The 15,564-nt window shown below is 46.4% G+C and overlaps 8 protein-coding genes across 8 annotated transcripts; 1 reads left to right on the top strand and 7 right to left on the bottom strand.

Moving 5' to 3' along the window:
• Window positions 1-6: 6 nt before the first annotated feature.
• On the bottom strand, window positions 7-691 carry B0J16DRAFT_351126 (thioredoxin-like protein). Its single transcript, XM_046129144.1, has one exon. It carries the CDS (start codon window positions 619-621, stop codon window positions 304-306), a length of 318 nt encoding a protein of 105 aa, XP_045978281.1. The 5' UTR covers window positions 622-691; the 3' UTR covers window positions 7-303.
• A 912-nt stretch (window positions 692-1,603) lies between these two features.
• Window positions 1,604-2,203, bottom strand: B0J16DRAFT_389821 (uncharacterized protein; the record flags this gene model as incomplete). The annotated part of the gene is made up of 1 exon (XM_046131838.1): window positions 1,604-2,203. One exon carries the CDS (start codon window positions 2,201-2,203, stop codon window positions 1,604-1,606), a length of 600 nt encoding a protein of 199 aa, XP_045978280.1.
• Window positions 2,204-2,739: 536 nt separating this feature from the next.
• Window positions 2,740-3,363, bottom strand: B0J16DRAFT_351125 (thioredoxin-like protein). The gene has a single exon (XM_046129143.1). The coding sequence runs from the start codon at window positions 3,283-3,285 to the stop codon at window positions 2,941-2,943; it is 345 nt and encodes a 114-aa protein (XP_045978279.1). The 5' UTR covers window positions 3,286-3,363; the 3' UTR covers window positions 2,740-2,940.
• Window positions 3,364-4,036: 673 nt separating this feature from the next.
• B0J16DRAFT_389819 (uncharacterized protein) lies at window positions 4,037-4,417 on the bottom strand (the record flags this gene model as incomplete). The annotated part of the gene is made up of 1 exon (XM_046131837.1): window positions 4,037-4,417. One exon carries the CDS (start codon window positions 4,415-4,417, stop codon window positions 4,037-4,039), a length of 381 nt encoding a protein of 126 aa, XP_045978278.1.
• A 1,556-nt stretch (window positions 4,418-5,973) lies between these two features.
• B0J16DRAFT_389818 (uncharacterized protein) lies at window positions 5,974-6,303 on the bottom strand (the record flags this gene model as incomplete). Its single annotated transcript, XM_046131836.1, has 1 exon — window positions 5,974-6,303. One exon carries the CDS (start codon window positions 6,301-6,303, stop codon window positions 5,974-5,976), a length of 330 nt encoding a protein of 109 aa, XP_045978277.1.
• Window positions 6,304-7,341: 1,038 nt separating this feature from the next.
• On the bottom strand, window positions 7,342-8,432 carry B0J16DRAFT_351124 (Alpha/Beta hydrolase protein). The gene has a single exon (XM_046129142.1). The coding sequence runs from the start codon at window positions 8,422-8,424 to the stop codon at window positions 7,474-7,476; it is 951 nt and encodes a 316-aa protein (XP_045978276.1). The 5' UTR covers window positions 8,425-8,432; the 3' UTR covers window positions 7,342-7,473.
• Window positions 8,433-8,594: 162 nt separating this feature from the next.
• Window positions 8,595-11,546, top strand: B0J16DRAFT_358948 (pyridoxal phosphate-dependent transferase; the record flags this gene model as incomplete). Its single annotated transcript, XM_046129615.1, has 4 exons — window positions 8,595-8,638; window positions 8,704-9,381; window positions 9,427-10,092; window positions 10,445-11,546. 4 exons carry the CDS (start codon window positions 8,595-8,597, stop codon window positions 11,544-11,546), a joined length of 2,490 nt encoding a protein of 829 aa, XP_045978275.1.
• Window positions 11,547-12,013: 467 nt separating this feature from the next.
• On the bottom strand, window positions 12,014-14,716 carry B0J16DRAFT_199120 (uncharacterized protein). The gene is made up of 8 exons (XM_046122930.1): window positions 14,277-14,716; window positions 13,767-14,149; window positions 13,082-13,719; window positions 12,878-13,035; window positions 12,735-12,829; window positions 12,554-12,687; window positions 12,351-12,503; window positions 12,014-12,298 (listed from the first exon to the last, which is right to left on the bottom strand). Exons 1-8 carry the CDS (start codon window positions 14,421-14,423, stop codon window positions 12,150-12,152), a joined length of 1,857 nt encoding a protein of 618 aa, XP_045978274.1. The 5' UTR covers window positions 14,424-14,716; the 3' UTR covers window positions 12,014-12,149.
• Between the last annotated feature and the right edge of the window lie 848 nt (window positions 14,717-15,564).

Below are 15,564 nucleotides of genomic sequence, written 5' to 3'. Positions count from 1 at the left end.
AATGTCATTAGTCTACCCGAAGGAGCCGTAGGGCCGATCCAGCCGCCTTCAAAACCTTTCTCATCTAGAGGGACGGGGTCTTGGAATTTGACATTATTATACAATGTTGAGAGGCTCTTCTATCTTCTTATCCATAACATGAAGATCCAGAACGGAACTTTGTGATTCTTATTGTGAAACGATCTGTTAAACCCAACCGCCAACAAGTATTCTGTCACGGTTCCATCAGTAACCAAATATTCCACATAATCAATTTTCCACCATGAAATTCAATATAAAATCAATCTGTCATTCCCAATTATCTCATGACGCGAACTGGCCTATCATCCTGGTCAATTTCGAAGGATCCGCCCCCACCATTTCATCAGCCTTTTGACCATCTTTGAACGCGATAAAGGTTGGCATAGCGCGAATGCCATACTCTTGCGAGATATCCTCCGCTTCATCAACATTGACTTTGACAAAATAGACGTTTTTCATATCTTCGGACATCTTTTCGAGGACGGGGCTTATAAAGCGACATGGTCCGCACCATGGTGCCCAGAAGTCGGCGATCACCACGGTGTTCTTTTCGAGGACGTCGTTGAGCTCGGCCAAGTTTTTAACTTCGTGAACGGTCATTTTGATAGAAGATTATTTTTGTCGGGTTGGGAATTTTGCTTGTTTTGAAAATTAATATTGGAAGGAAGTTGCGAGATGATGGAAGGGCGGAGTAGCGGAGATTTATAGAGCTCCCCTCCCCGCCTCATACGTCATGATAAGAATCGAGCTGAGACATACTTTGTTAGCATCTGTGGAAAGAAAAACCTCAACAAATGATATCCTGTAGTAGATGAGTACAGTGCCGATCACATGCAGTGGGCTAATCTAACTCTTGAGATCAAGTGTGGCATAAAGGTGGGCTCTGGCACTACGCATTGACTGCAAGTCTCATAGCTGTGATTCCTATTTGTCCTGCGGGAAATGCAAACATGCGATATTGAGCATTTGTATCCAGCTGTGCCTTAAACTGGCGACACCGCCTTTCTGCCAGAACCTGGTCGGCATGGAACTTTATAAATACGACGTTGTTCTTGTCTTGTGTTCCTCACGAGACAAGGTTCATCATAAGATTAAGTGCATACTGCCGCGACGTTCAAAAACGCCGTTTGGCGAGAATCAACACCATATGTACACTGTTCTGTGCTCTTAATACCGATGGCCAGCATTTTTACAATGGAGATGAACGTGTTTGTAAGAAGAGATCAAACGCTACTATACCTTCCACCATCCATCATATATTTTAATGACTCGATTTTAATAAGAAAAGCCTCCAAGGAATAGAGGTACACTGAACGATTAATCACCTTTAATCTCTTCGATGTGTCACCAACAAACCCTCAGTAGTCAACCCTATTATTGTGGCTGCTTTCTTTACAACCAAGAATGTTAAAAAGGCCGGTATATAACTAACTCTAAGGTCTTGTATTATGTTAGGTCCCGTGATAGGATCGGATTGATGAACGCGAAAGTTGTATTTATAGTTCTTAGTATTTGAAACTAGAAATCGGAAAGAAGGAATCTTCAATCATAAACGCCTGCAAGAAATACGACTCGGTCCTTCTCATTTAACTTTGCTGGTGAACTCCCTCACAAGGTTCATAATCTCATCTGGCTGGTAGGCTTCCCCTCCTACCACTTGACCTTTGAGATCACCGTGATGAAATGCGCGAAAGGCGGGTAGTTCCCCAATTTTGAACTCTTCTGAGAAGTCCTTCGCAGCTTGAATATCAAGCTTAGCAAACTCAACTCCGATCTTATTGAACTGCTCGGCCTCAGAAACCTTTTTGAAGAGGGTGTCCCTGATATCAATGTATCGCAAAGACGGTCCTCCCTCAGCGTAGATGATAACCACTTGATTGTTTGCGAGAAGCTCTTTGCAATGAGCCAGGTCTCTGATTTTAGTGATGCCCATTTCGGATTTTATCTTTTTTTTAACCTCCGCCAGCGAATTCTCTACCATCTCCTCCAACTTTGGCAGGATTGCTCCCTCCACCGTGGTCTCAACATGACCACTACGGATCGCAAAGAAGGTTGGTAGAGCTCTGGATTGAAGCTTTTCCATGAGGTCAGGAACCTCGTCGCCATCGAACTTTGCAAATACGACTTTGTTGTTATCGTACGTAGACTCATCCGATAGCTTTTTGTATCTAGGGCTAATCATACGGCAGGGCGGGCACCATGTTGCAGAGGCGTTAAGAAACACGATTTTGTGGGACTTGATAAGCTCATGATATTGAGACAAGCTTGTGATCTAAGTGACGGGCATTTTGAGAATGTGTTTGGTTGTTGAAATACTTGGAGATCTTAAAAGTGTTGGATTGTCTTGATTGGTTGTGAGAGGAGAAAAATCATACAATGTCGGCGTAGCGATTCTTCATTGAGCCTCTCGGCCGCCTCATACGTCACGACGCGCGATCAACTGAGACAAGCCTTTTTAGCATTCCGATGATCCTTGGAAGATGATCTCAACATCCCGTGTGCCGGAGTCGTCGATAAGTCAAAACACGTTGCTGATCATAGAGAGGTCAAAGCAGAGAGATTGAGTTTAGTGTTGTTAGAATGTGAGCTCTGGCACAACGCTAAAGATGACTTACTCTGCAAGTCTTACATCAATGCTTTTTATTCGTCCTCTACGAAGAGTAAACAAGAGGTCTCCAAGCTTTTTGATTGTACCAGTCGTGTCTTAGAATAGCAACACCGCTTTTCTGCCAAGTGCATTAATTTTGGTCCGGCAGGCAGATCGTAATAAATTGGTGCATGTGTAAACTCAGGTAATTAACTATGAACTAAATGGTCGTTACCAGAGCCTAGTTGCTTGTCTGTGCCTACCACCAGCCATCAGATGTCTTGAATGATTGAGTTCTAACCATGAAAACCTCCGAAGAACGCAAACACCCATCACTCGCCCTTAGACCTCTCAACTGCCTCCTGCACAAGCTTGTTCAATCCAAGTGGATTCGCCCCGAACATCTTATCCACAAGTTCACCAGATTCAAATACGAAAAAGGCTGGTACAGAGCGAATTTCAAGCTCTCCCGCAAGATCGGGGATCAAGTCGGTATCGAATTTGACAAAGGCAACTTTATCCTCGTCGGACTCATTCTCGGCGGCGGATGTTTCAAAGACGGGGCTCATCGCTTTGCATGGGCCGTACCCTTCTGCTGAGGCATTGATAACAACAGTTCTGTGGGATTTCAGAAGCTGATTGTATTCATCCATAGAGCGGATTTCGATGACGCCCATTTTGAGGATATATAGCTAGTTCTTTCGGGTAGTTATACATGGTAATTGAGGGTAGAGATGTGTAGGTTTGTATTCTGGTATGGTTTATGGGCCAGAGGGATAAATACAAATGTATGGAGTAGAGAATGCTTTTATACTTGTTCGGGCGTATATCAGTGGGGTGAAGGCGTCATACTGCATAACGATAATCATGTTGACGTAAAAGGGAAGACAGCTAAGCGGCTGAACACATAGACTAACCGTAACCTTGTTTGAACCATCGTGCTTGCATTGGTCAGACCCGCCAACTATACAGTATCTAGGCTAGTCCAAGCTACCCTGGCGCCGATCCCACTCCTTCAGAACATTGTAATGCCAGAGACGAGTCGTTGGAATTTGACCTGAATCGTATAATCTTCAGAAAACATAACTCTACCCTCGCCGTGCATTTCAGATTCGCGACGTTGTTCGGGCCAGAGACTTCACGGCTTCGCTGCCTTGTTTCAAGATGCCGAGTCGTAATTTGAAAGGTGACAGCTCAACTGAGACATGCTTCCTTGGCATTCCTGTTCTGGAAGAAGATCCCTGCAATACATATCCTGCAATTGGTGATGGGTCAAAACGAGAGGTTGTACACAACTTGTGGGCTTAACTAGTCTACCTAAACCTGCCTTAGTGCTGATCCCGACCTTGCGATTCAGAAGAACGGGTTATTGAGCGTTCTTCATTGTACAGTCTTCAAATTAACCCCATCATCCAACCCGACACTAAATTAATTCAAATCCTCAACATCCAAAGCATTTTTGTCATTGTAATTTTCCTCGGCATGAACGTTTCCAATCGCGTCCTCCACAAACTCCCACAACAAGGCCTCAAATTGCTCTGCCAGCCGAGAAAGGAGTTGCCCATCATAAAACGTCAGGAAATACAGTACAGAGTCGATATGATACTCTTGTCCATGTTCAGGCACCTGATCAAGATCGATCTTGGCAAACATCACTCCGTCCCCATCGTGGGCTCGTGTTTTGGCTAGGTGTTCGAACACCGGACTCAGAGTTTCTCTGTCTTGTTCCCAGATGTGGACTATGATTAGTTTCTGGTATTTGAGGTAGTAGTCAAACATGCCTTGACTGGTAATCTCTGCGTTGGACATTTTGATTGATTGGAGATCAGGATAAATGTGTTTATTGAGGTGAGCTGAGACAAATTGAAATGGCGGGGTAGAAGTGTATATAAGCTGTCCACCGCCTCGCACGTCATGATACGGAGACATGCTCCTAGGCATCACTATTCGGAAAGAGGGTTTTAATAAACAATATCTGACAATTGGGGGTTGGTAAAATACGTTGCCTATCACAAGTAGAAGGTGAAGCCAAAGCTTGGCTTTGAGATTATACAAACAGCCACATCACTATCCACCTTTGCTTACTACCTGGAAGATGCCCTTATAATTCTACTACTACGTGACCCATCCTGTCCGTGCTGAGGAATCAAGCTCGACAAACAACATGAAACTGAAGACACGATACACCTTCCACGATTCATTTACTTAATTCACTGTAATATGGCTAGTCGACGCAGGCTACATGAAATCCCCAAACTCAATTCATCCGAGTAATATCAGACATTGCTATGCCAATCTGCTCTTAATAATCCTTCTAAGTCCGTCCCTCACAGTTCTGTTCCACATTGATAGATCGTCTGTCGTGCATGTCCCATGCCTCTCGCCGTGAACATACGTAAAAATAATGATATCACTTGCCATTTCCAAGTAATCCACAAGATCATTGAATTCTTTGACAGTAAATTTAGCAAAGACTCTTTTATCATGATTGTAGCCTTCCCATTGCGCTAGCCTCTCAATTTCCTTTTCCAAGGCCTAGCCAGTTGTCACGCGGTGTCCCAAGCGGCGACAATAACTACCGGGTACTTTTCGATGAGATTTTGCAAATCGGCCTTGTTGCTGATGGTCATGACGGACATTTTGAGATATGGTCTCTGGTTATGAGAGATGTGGTTTGGTGGTAAAATGGTTTGTTTTGATAGGCTCTGACGAAAGTTGGGATAAATTGAAATTGCCGGGCGGAAGGTAATCATATATACATGTTGATCCCTTTCGCCTCCCATGTCATAATATGAGCTGTCAGAGATATCATTTCCAAGCTGAGACTCACCTGGCAAGCACTAGCTGCTTAGAGAAAGACGTCCTGCGATCACCCCAACCTTGTGAGGATCAACTTGTCGTTCTACACGGCAAACGATGTCTATTTGATGTTCACCCTTCAAATGAAGGGGTCTTAACCCTTGCCCTGATGCCCGGGAATGTCAAGAGCCTTATGGTGTTAAATACCTACGTAGTCCAGCTGAAAGTCAACATCAGTGCAAACGAGCATTCACCACAAGAGGCGTCACAAGACTTCTGAAAGTCGCAATGGATGGTGTAGATGGATCATGGATGTCATTGAGATGTGGCATTCGACACCATGCTGAAAGTCCGTTTACTCTGTACGTATTACAGATGTCAGCTGATATCATACGGTGTCACTGGTGCAACTGAGCGACCATAGTGTTCTCTTAAGGATGGGAATTTTCTATTGCATTCTTGCGCATGTCCTTGATCTCGCGATACACCGAGTGACCATACCCCACGTTACCAATGTCCACTCAATAAATCCAAACTAAGACAAGATATAGCTGTCGATTCTCTGCCTACAAGACCCGTCGGATGGCCGTCATCACCATCTCTTCCCATTTAGGTGGATCGAATCCTGCAAATGTCTTATCCTTCTCGCAAAGACAAAAAGCGATGATGGTGGCAGCTTCGTGGATTTGGAAATCTTCGGCAAGTTCAGACACCTCTTCAACAATGAATTTGGCAAACGCAACGCGGGTTGAGTACTCTTGTTTTGATTGGGCCAGCCTCTCGAATTCCATGTCCGCGGGTTCGAAGCCATTTATCACAGCGGCGACGATGACTAACGGGTACTCTGTGATGAGCATTTGTAGCTCGCTCCTGCTGCGGAGGGTTCTGATTGACATTTTGTGGTGGTCTTGAGTACTGAGTAATGAGCTTTGGTGCTAAGATGGTTTGTTTTGATGTGCTTTGAAGGAAGTTGGGAGGAGATGCAATGGTGGGCTATATGCTATATATCTATGTACCCGTCTACAGCCTCCCACGTCATGATATGAGTTTTCTGAGATAAACACTCCAAGTAACACCATGAGAATCGGAACTTAAACAGCTCTATCCTACTGGAAGATCAGATGCCGCCGGCAAAACTGATGATTCAAATGTCTTGAACGGGTCGGTAGTTCGCCAACTAACACCACACTAAGACCGATTTAAAATAATTTGACAAAAATGGCCACGAATAGTAGCTTAGTTAGATGTAGCCATAGCTTGAAGCTTATATTGGCGTCTTGATAAGCACTAATCGATGGCTCTGCTTAGAGGCGCAAAGAAACTTTCCGAACCCCTCGGCCCGCCACAAGCTTTCTGAACATCATAATTGCACTCCATGTTCGTTCGCTGTTCGTTAAAAGTTAGTATCTGGCAGATATCTATTTAAGCTTGTTGAAAGTCCGTAATCAAGGCGCGTATTTCAGATCCGGTTAATGTGCCTCTTTCAAAGGCGTTGTTCGTTGTGACTATTCTGAGCTGGGGTTTCAAATTTGGTCATGAGAGGTAGCATCAAAGACTACTGGCGGTATTCCTCGCAGGGCCAATTGGAATCTGTACTTAGATACAGGTTCGCCGCTTATTGAGGGTTTACAGGATTTTAACTAGATGAACCAGAAAGCCTGTAGTTGGCGATATTGTAAATCCGATCAACCTTATTTTCTGCCTCCAGTGCGGGGTCACTCAAGTTATTGAACTTTGATTACGCCTTGCCCGGATCCATACAGAATTGATTGTCTGATTATAGAGAACTCAATTGCTCTTATCGCAAGCTTGAAATGGCGGCTTGACTTTAGTGATCTTCATCCTGACGTAACCCATGATGTCATCTTTGATGGAGGAGCTTTCGTGGACCTATCTTGCTTTGATGCAAGCCGCATCGTAGAACTGGGACCTGCGCTTCATTAACTGATTTTTGAATGTCAAAGGATATAGGCTATGGGTAACAATTAGTAAATTCCGGTAAGGAGAATACCAGACCTTGAATATCAATCTATCTCTAGTTTATGTCTATAACATAACATCTATAATCAACCATCAATCCGATTCCAAAAATCAGTAATCAACCGAGCAACTTCCTCGGCTCTATCTCTTACAACTCCATGACCCGCCCCCTCAACAACAAAAACATTCTCAAACCCACACTTTGCAAGTTGCTCCTCACTAACCAAATCATCCTTCCCCCCTAAAACTGCAAGATTCGGCACAAGACATCTACCAGCTTGAGCAAACTCATAATGCGAATCCATAACACCGCCATCTCGGAATATCGCAACGACAGAACCCACGTGTCCGGGGTGGTTGCGCATCTGCCAGTCTCGTACAGCTTCAGCGACGATTTCGTCGTTTGCTACTCGTTCTTTCCAGTTGGTGGGGACGACGAGATCGCCTCCTTCGAGGAAGTTGAGGATCCATTTTTGGGCTGCTGCTTCGTCATCACCGCGCATGTGTTCGGCTGGGAAGATTGCATGTGAGTTGAGAAGTCCCGCTGGGGCGACGAGAGTGTAGCTCTTGACTCTTTCTTGTCTCTTGACAACATAGCTAGCCGTGGTAGCTCCACCGAAAGAGAAGCCAACAAGATGCGCAGAAGGCCAGGTGAGATGGTCCAGTAAGTCATCGATCAATTGATGAAATAAGGCCGGTTCATGAGGCAGAATGGGAGTGTCGCTCAAGCCATGACCCCAAAGATCCACGAGAACGAGATGCGCATGAGAGAACGACTTTTCAAGAGCGCGCACAAGAGGCAACATGCCTAGCGCCGGAGTTTGGACGCCATGAATAAACAGCACACGATCAATTGGTCCTTTGATCTCTGAAGGGAGTATCTCATAGTACGCTGCCTTGCCATGAGGGCTTTCCAGCAACTTGGCCGACGGCAGCAGTGCACCAAAGGTCTTCACAAACTCTGTCTCTGCAGGTCCGGAAATTGGTTTCTCGTTTGAAACATTTGCGCCTGGGCGAGGAAGAACGAGTTCGGACATGATTGATAATGTTGTAGAGGTGAAGGGGTGAGGTCAACAGTGGAGAACGGACTATCTCGAACCGAAACCGCCGATCCTAACCGACGCTATCCAATGAAAACACCCGGTTTCTTCCCGACCTGTCACCTCCGATCCAGATCTTCACCTTTAGGCTGTTAATTGACACCGAGATGGACTCACCGAATGACCCTGCGATTAGTGAAGCAGAGAGAAAGTAATTACTCTCTTTCTTCCCCACAACTCTCTCTCTTCTCGATCATGACACTGATGCTTTGTCAGAAAACTCCGCAATCGGCTCTCCCAGCGCGCCTTCCGCCGCCGTCAAGCAGAATGTATCCGCGAACTTCGCAACCGCGTAAACGCGGACCAAAGACCCGACAGCGAAAGGGTTGAAGCGCTACAGAAGGAGAATAAATTGCTGAGACAGCAGTTGATTGATGTGCAGACCAAAATGTCAAGGTTGTTGGCGAGCGTGCAGGGGTTGAGTGATAGTGTTGCTAAGACTTTGGATGATACCAAGGATTCGTCGGGACAGCCGGATCAAGATGAGAGGGATACTGGGCGAAATGGGGATTCGTCGTTGGATTTGGATTCTTTTGATGCGTCGATTTTGGACTTTGATGCTCCTTTTGTCTCAGATGCCGGTCAACCTCAGATGTTGACCACTTCATCAGCAGCGCCAACGACAAACGGCCTCACTTCGGAGCTCGTCAACGTCACCGGCACAAACCCTTTCTACTCTCAAATTCCCAACATATGGACCCATGAATACCAAATGGGTATCGATCCTTATCTCACAGCCATAAACGCATCAGCAGAGTCGAGCATGGTACTCGGCAAAGATTACGCATTCACAAACTCTCCATTCTCGGATCATATTCAATTACTTCAGAAGATGTTGAAGAATAAGCTCAACACTCTTGGTTTTGTTCCGGAAGGTCATCATTCTGTACAAAGGTAAGTTTCTCGTCTTCGGGAATGAATAAAAGCTGACGAGTACAGCGTCTATCAACCAGTTCTCATGGTCCTATCAATGTTTAACAGCATGACCCGTCCAGACGTAATGGCATGGTACGCCAAAACACGATTTTACCACATCATCGAACTCACAGCCTGGCAATTGTATCCCTCACCAACAACATTCAACAAACTCCATCCTCGCTACCGTCCTACAAAAGCACAAATCGAGAATTCCCATCCTGGCATCATCGACTGGATACCCTTCCCGTCAATCAGAGACAGATTAATCCAGCTACACTCTGCAAACCCACACATTGACCAGATCTTCTGCGACGCAGTAACAGGCTACGTCGTCGAAACACCAATGTCCGACCTAATCCTCGGCGCACCACAAATAACAGTCTACGTCCGGGTAACAGATTTAATCAACACAATGTCCACCTCCACCGAAGAATCTTCAATCGCCATCCTCCCCGCACCGGATATCTCAACACTCTTCTCCTCACCAGCATACGCAAGAGCAGCGTTTAACAAACTCAACATGGATAAAGGAGCAGGATATTACAAAATCGACCCCGCTTTCTTCGAAAAGTATCCGGAACTGTGGGATCAGGGTAGTGACCTTACAGCATCAGGCATACCGCTGAAACCAAAGTTCCAGAAAATTCTGACTTACCCCAAGCCGTTGGATCCATCTACTGTGGAGACGTATCGAAGCTTTATCGATTTTTCTCTTGATGCGGCGAACACGATTTCCATGGGGCCTGGATCATAAAGCTATTTGGGTGACACATCTTGTAACAAGACGCCCGGCAATGCGTACTTCATAAAACAACACTTTTGATCTCGCGAACTGTCATTCCTGGATCATAAAGATCTGGTGATGTTACGACCGGGCCGGTGATGAGCACATGATGTGTTTATTACTGGGGAAACCTTCGGGTGGTGTCATGGAAAACTGAGTAACGCGACCCCACAACAACGTTGACTAAGACTCCACTGACTAACAACGCATCATGGAGTGGACCTCCAACAATCTATATAGAAACCACAGAATTAGTGCAAAACTCACCACACCATTACCATCAATTATTATCAAAATGCCCTCCCAAATACCATCTCCCGTCTTTCGCTACAGTTTTATGGACGATTACAGCGAAGGCGCCCATCCAGCACTCCTCAAAGCTCTTATCGCGAGTAACGCAACACAAGAAGTTGGTTACGGTAACGATACTTATTGCGCTCTTGCACGGCAGAGAATTAGAGCGCATCTGGGTCGTGAGGATGTTGGGATTTTCTTTGTGCCTAGTGGGACTTCTGCAAATGCTATTTCGATTGCGGCTTGTCTGAGACCGCATGAGGCTGTTATTGCTGCGAGTTCTGGGCATATTGTCACACGCGAAACAGGTGCCGTTGAAGCAAGTGGTCATAAGATCATCAATGTCGCGCCTGTTAATGGAAAACTTACACCACAAACGATCGAACGGGCGTTGGATGACAATTGGCACTTTCCACACATGGCGAAACCACGATTAGTATACATCTCCAACGCCACAGAAATCGGAACGATATATACAAGGGCTGAAATGGCAGCTATCAAAAACGTCTGCGAAAAGAACAGTCTTATTCTATTTCTCGACGGCGCAAGGATAGGAACTGCCCTAGCGTCCAAGTCAAACGACATGACCCTCTCAGATATTCTATCTCTGACAGATATCTTCTGGATCGGCGGTACAAAGAACGGCGCATTACTAGGCGAAGCAGTAGTCGTAAAAGACCCCCGCCTCTCCTCCGAATTCGAATTCTACGTCAAACAACACGGTTCCCTACTCGCAAAAGGCCGTGTCATCGGCGCTCAATTCGCAGAGCTTTTCGAAGGCGACCTCTACTTTGACTTAGCACGAAAAGCAAATCTCGCAGCAGAGTTGTTAAGCAAGGGAATCGCAGAAGCGGGATATTCAGTATATGCAGCTACAGAGACGAATCAGGTTTTTGCAGTGTTACCGTTGGGCTTGATTAACGCGTTGAAAGAGAGTTTTAGTTTTTATGTTTGGGAAAAGTGTGGGGATGATGAGGCTGTTATTAGGCTTTTGACGACGTGGGCTACTGATGGGGGACAGGTTGAGAGGTTTGTTGAGGTTGTGCATAATTGGAGGGGATAGATAAAAAGTTTAGTTAATTAATAATTGCTTTGGTATTCATTAGACTCTCTTAGAGGTCCAGCCCGTGACGATTTATTGCACATTGATGCTTTTCCAATTTCATGTTGAAGAAATAAACACCAGGAGACACAAGCGGGAATTTGCAGCCTTGAACGATCACATGTTTTCGCGATAGTTCGTGTCATAAGGTCACATGCTCTCGCGAGAGGCTCGTGTTAGCTGAAATCTCGCTTCGGCTTAGTCCCTTTGGGATAATGCAGTTCTTTCCATCTGGGGCACTCTGGAACGATGCATCTGAGACATGACAGGACCCACTCTTGATACTCCAGTTTGCTACCCTGCACCTCTACGTGCGGTCAGCCAGCTGAGGTGTCTTTCGGAATATTCCTAAATATGTGACTAGGCTCCTATGGTGGCAATTACCCGGTGCTAAAGTAATTGAAGAGTTAAAACATCGAAACAAATTACCGAAAGAGGACAACTGGTCATAATAGCGATTGAATGATGTAATTACATATATACACAAATGCTAAGAAACAAACCACCGATATATCACACTTCCAAGCTAACTTTGTTTCAAATCAACATCCACAGCATTCACATTTAAGCAGAGTCAAAGCCCTTGTCAGCCCGCTCAATGATTGGCGGTGGCTTCTCGATCTTCTTGCGAAGGATATGTCGCTTGATAAAGTACGGCAGCCACACCTTGGTCTCGTAAGAGACGAACTGACTCGTAGGAACAGAAAAGACCTCTGCAGCGTTTGTCAGTACAGGGTCAATATTAGGGATGCAGGGGATGCTTACGGTCGAGTTCTTCGAGGGTGAGTTGCTTGGTTTCGCGGACGAAGCAGAAAATCATGCCCCAGGCGATCAGATTCAGACCTGCGTAGAAGCCGAAGGCTCCGGTGGGTGTCATGGCGGCGGACATTCGAGGAAAGGTTAGACCAAGGACACCAGCTGTGTGCAATGTTAGTATGTGTCTTGATTACTTGACGACGTTTGCTTACCAAAGGTGTTGTTGATGCAGACAGCCCAGGCCATGCCCTGCTCACGCTGGATGGTGGGGAATACTTCGGCAGAGTATTGGAATGCGACAGGGCCTTCGCCCAAAGAGTAGGCAATTGTGAAAAGATAGATGAACCTGATGGGTCAGTGAGAGCGCTTGGGTGGAAGGACTGGACAACGTACAAGGCAACAGGTCCGATCCTTGCACCTTTGCTACCAGTGTCTTTCAGGAGCGACAAGCCGGCGGCCAGCAAGAAAACACACATAATCGGGAAGGTCTGAGAGACGTCAGCCCTGGACACTGCGGAAAATGATAAAGTACTTACAGCGAGAGTGAGGGTTCGTCGTCCCTTGGTGTCAATGAGGAAGAGAGTCGGGATTGTAGCGAGAACCTGAATAGCGCCATAGCCAAGTGAGGCATACAAGGCCTGCACAGGAGTATATCCAGCCCTAACGAAGATGGTAGAACTGTAGAAGGAAATAACTGTGACATGTTAGTCCGCTCCACGATATATGAGACGTTAACGTACTGTTGATACCACACATCTGCTGGGCAATCATAACCGTCGAGGCACCATAATTCGCCCTCCTGATCCTAGGCACAGAAAAGCAATCCCACAAACGCTGAAAGTATCCTGCACCTCGTGCAACAGTCAGCTCCTCCTCGTAGATAATCCACGAATAGTAAAAGTCTCTCGCAGCAATGATATCATGCGCCCGCAGTCTCTGCATAGACCTGAATCCCTTGGCGTGCTTCCCATGCTTCATTAACCAACGTGGCGACTCGGGACAAAAGAAGATTCCTAAACCAAGGAGAAAAGACGGAATGAATGCCGAGCCGAGCTGAAGGCGCCACGAAATACGGCCGGTGTCTTTGACGATGACGTTGGCGCAGAAGCCAAGGAAGATGCCGATAACGACCCACAGCTGCCAGAACATGACCAGGGCGCCGCGGATTCGTGCTGGGGCCATTTCGGCAGAGTAGATCGGGACGGTGGCGTTTTTGGCGCCGATGCCAATGCCCATTACGAAGCGCACGGCGAAAAGCGTTTGCCATGAGTGGGTGAAGCCAGAGGCAATGGGGGTGGCGGTAAGACAGCAGGCTGTGATGAAAATTTCACCTCTTCGACCGAAATAATGATTAAGAGGATCAACAATGAATGCGCCACTACAGAAGTTAGCAATTGTCAAACATAATTCGAGGGGGAGACGTACATAAGTCCAGCAGTCAAGAAAATGATAGAATTGACAAGCCCAACAATCCACTGATCGCGAACACTCGTCTCCTCATTAAGTCCGAATTCCTGAGGAAAAGAAAGATTGGCGCCGTTGGAACCGGTCTGATCCCAACCTTGGGTGGCGGCGCCAATAGCGCAGAGAGAAATGGAGTACCAGAGCATCTTTGGGCCGTGCCACTTATGATCTCTCTCGTACTCGAGGGCTTGGCGTTCGTCTTCCTCGAGCTCCTTAACCATGTTGAAGCGGTTAGCGTCGCGGGCGACGAGAGCTGCGCGACCGAAAAGTTCGGCATGCTCGGACATGCCGTGGTTTTGGGCGAAGAGACGACCATCGTGGGCAGCTTGTTCGGGTGTTACGCGCTGGAAACAAGAAGTCATGTTAGTAAGCGCTTATGAACAGGGATGAGGGTCGCCAAGAATCTAGGCGATCGCCAAGAAGCCAAGAGATGCTCCCGCTGCCAAGATATTCAACGACATGAAAACGTACCTGCAATGGATTCTCGACAATGTTGAGAGCGGTAGATCCACGACGAGCACCGCTGCCGGGAGGAATGTCGGAGTGATCACCTCCAAGGCCATTCTTCTCATTGTGAGAAGCCTGAGGAAATTCGGGGCCCAGATCTTTGTTATCCATTGTGAGCACAGGATTGAATTGGGTAGAGAAGAAGATGTGTTGGACTGAGCTGGCCAAGAAATCAGCAAGGGAGGAGATCAGCGCAAGATTAAATACCCAGAGACAAAAGATCCTTTGCTTGATTGTAGCCCGATTCAATGAGGCGGGAAAAGCGACCCCAGAGCCAATTTCCCCGCTTGTCTGGGGAAGGAGAAGTAACCAAGGCTAGTCTCAGCAAAGGTTTGGGGAAAGGATCAGCAGTCTGAGTGTTCTCATCCCCGGATCATCCCCATACTTTACGAAAGGGTGTGATGATCTGTCTGTGAGTGGCGGGAAGGCGAGGAGAATTGTGGAAACTTAAGGTTATTGTTGTGAAGCAGGGGTCTTTGCTGTTGTCCTCGGGGATGGGGTTGCACTATTGATTAGATGGTTGGACAGAGCAGTTTTTGAGGGACATTGTCAGCCAGCCATTGACCAGAGAATCAGTGGTAAACAGACACACAAGATCACTGCCAGTGCAGAGATGTTTCATCTCAATTAAATCCAATCTAAATAATGATTCACTGGTATTCGCCCCAGTATCAACGGCAACCGTCAAACAGCTTCTCCCTATACCGCTAAGAGAATTTGGAGAAGCTATACTACCCCTCCAATCAAAATGTGGGCGTACACACCTTTGCAAAAAGCCGCTGAGCACCTTGAAATTGGGGTTACAGTGGTCAGTACGTACCAATTAATTCGGCTGCCTAAACGTCATCGGATAAACGGCACAAAATGACGTCGTTCGCCAAGGCAGCCATATTCTGAATCTCAAGTCTTGGCGCTAAATACCAGGCATCAGAATAAATGAAGCACTAAAGAATCTGGACTCTGTTATTTACTGAGAAAGTTATGGTTCGATTAAAATATCCCTCAAAATGAATTCGGGTTGAAGGGTTTGCTTTAGATGGCTGTTGCACATATCGGATGCTTTGACGTTACACCACTCATGGATTACAGCTGGTGTTGAGACATTCCCCCTCATGTAATGAAACCATTATTGACCGCTTCATTCTTCCCAATTTGGGGTGGTATCTACGGAACCATCGGGCAACTCTCTTTTCTTGGCTCTCTTTTCGCTCGCGTGATATTCTCGGTCCCGACCACTTGCCATTGAGTTTCT

The sequence above is a fragment of the Fusarium flagelliforme genome (assembly GCF_020744385.1).
Source record: "Fusarium flagelliforme strain FIESC 12 MPI-CAGE-AA-0113 chromosome Unknown B0J16scaffold_8, whole genome shotgun sequence".
Classification (NCBI taxonomy): Eukaryota; Fungi; Ascomycota; class Sordariomycetes; order Hypocreales; family Nectriaceae; genus Fusarium; species Fusarium flagelliforme.
Note: the sequence above shows the minus strand (reverse complement) of the source record. Positions and strands in the feature narration are given on the sequence as shown.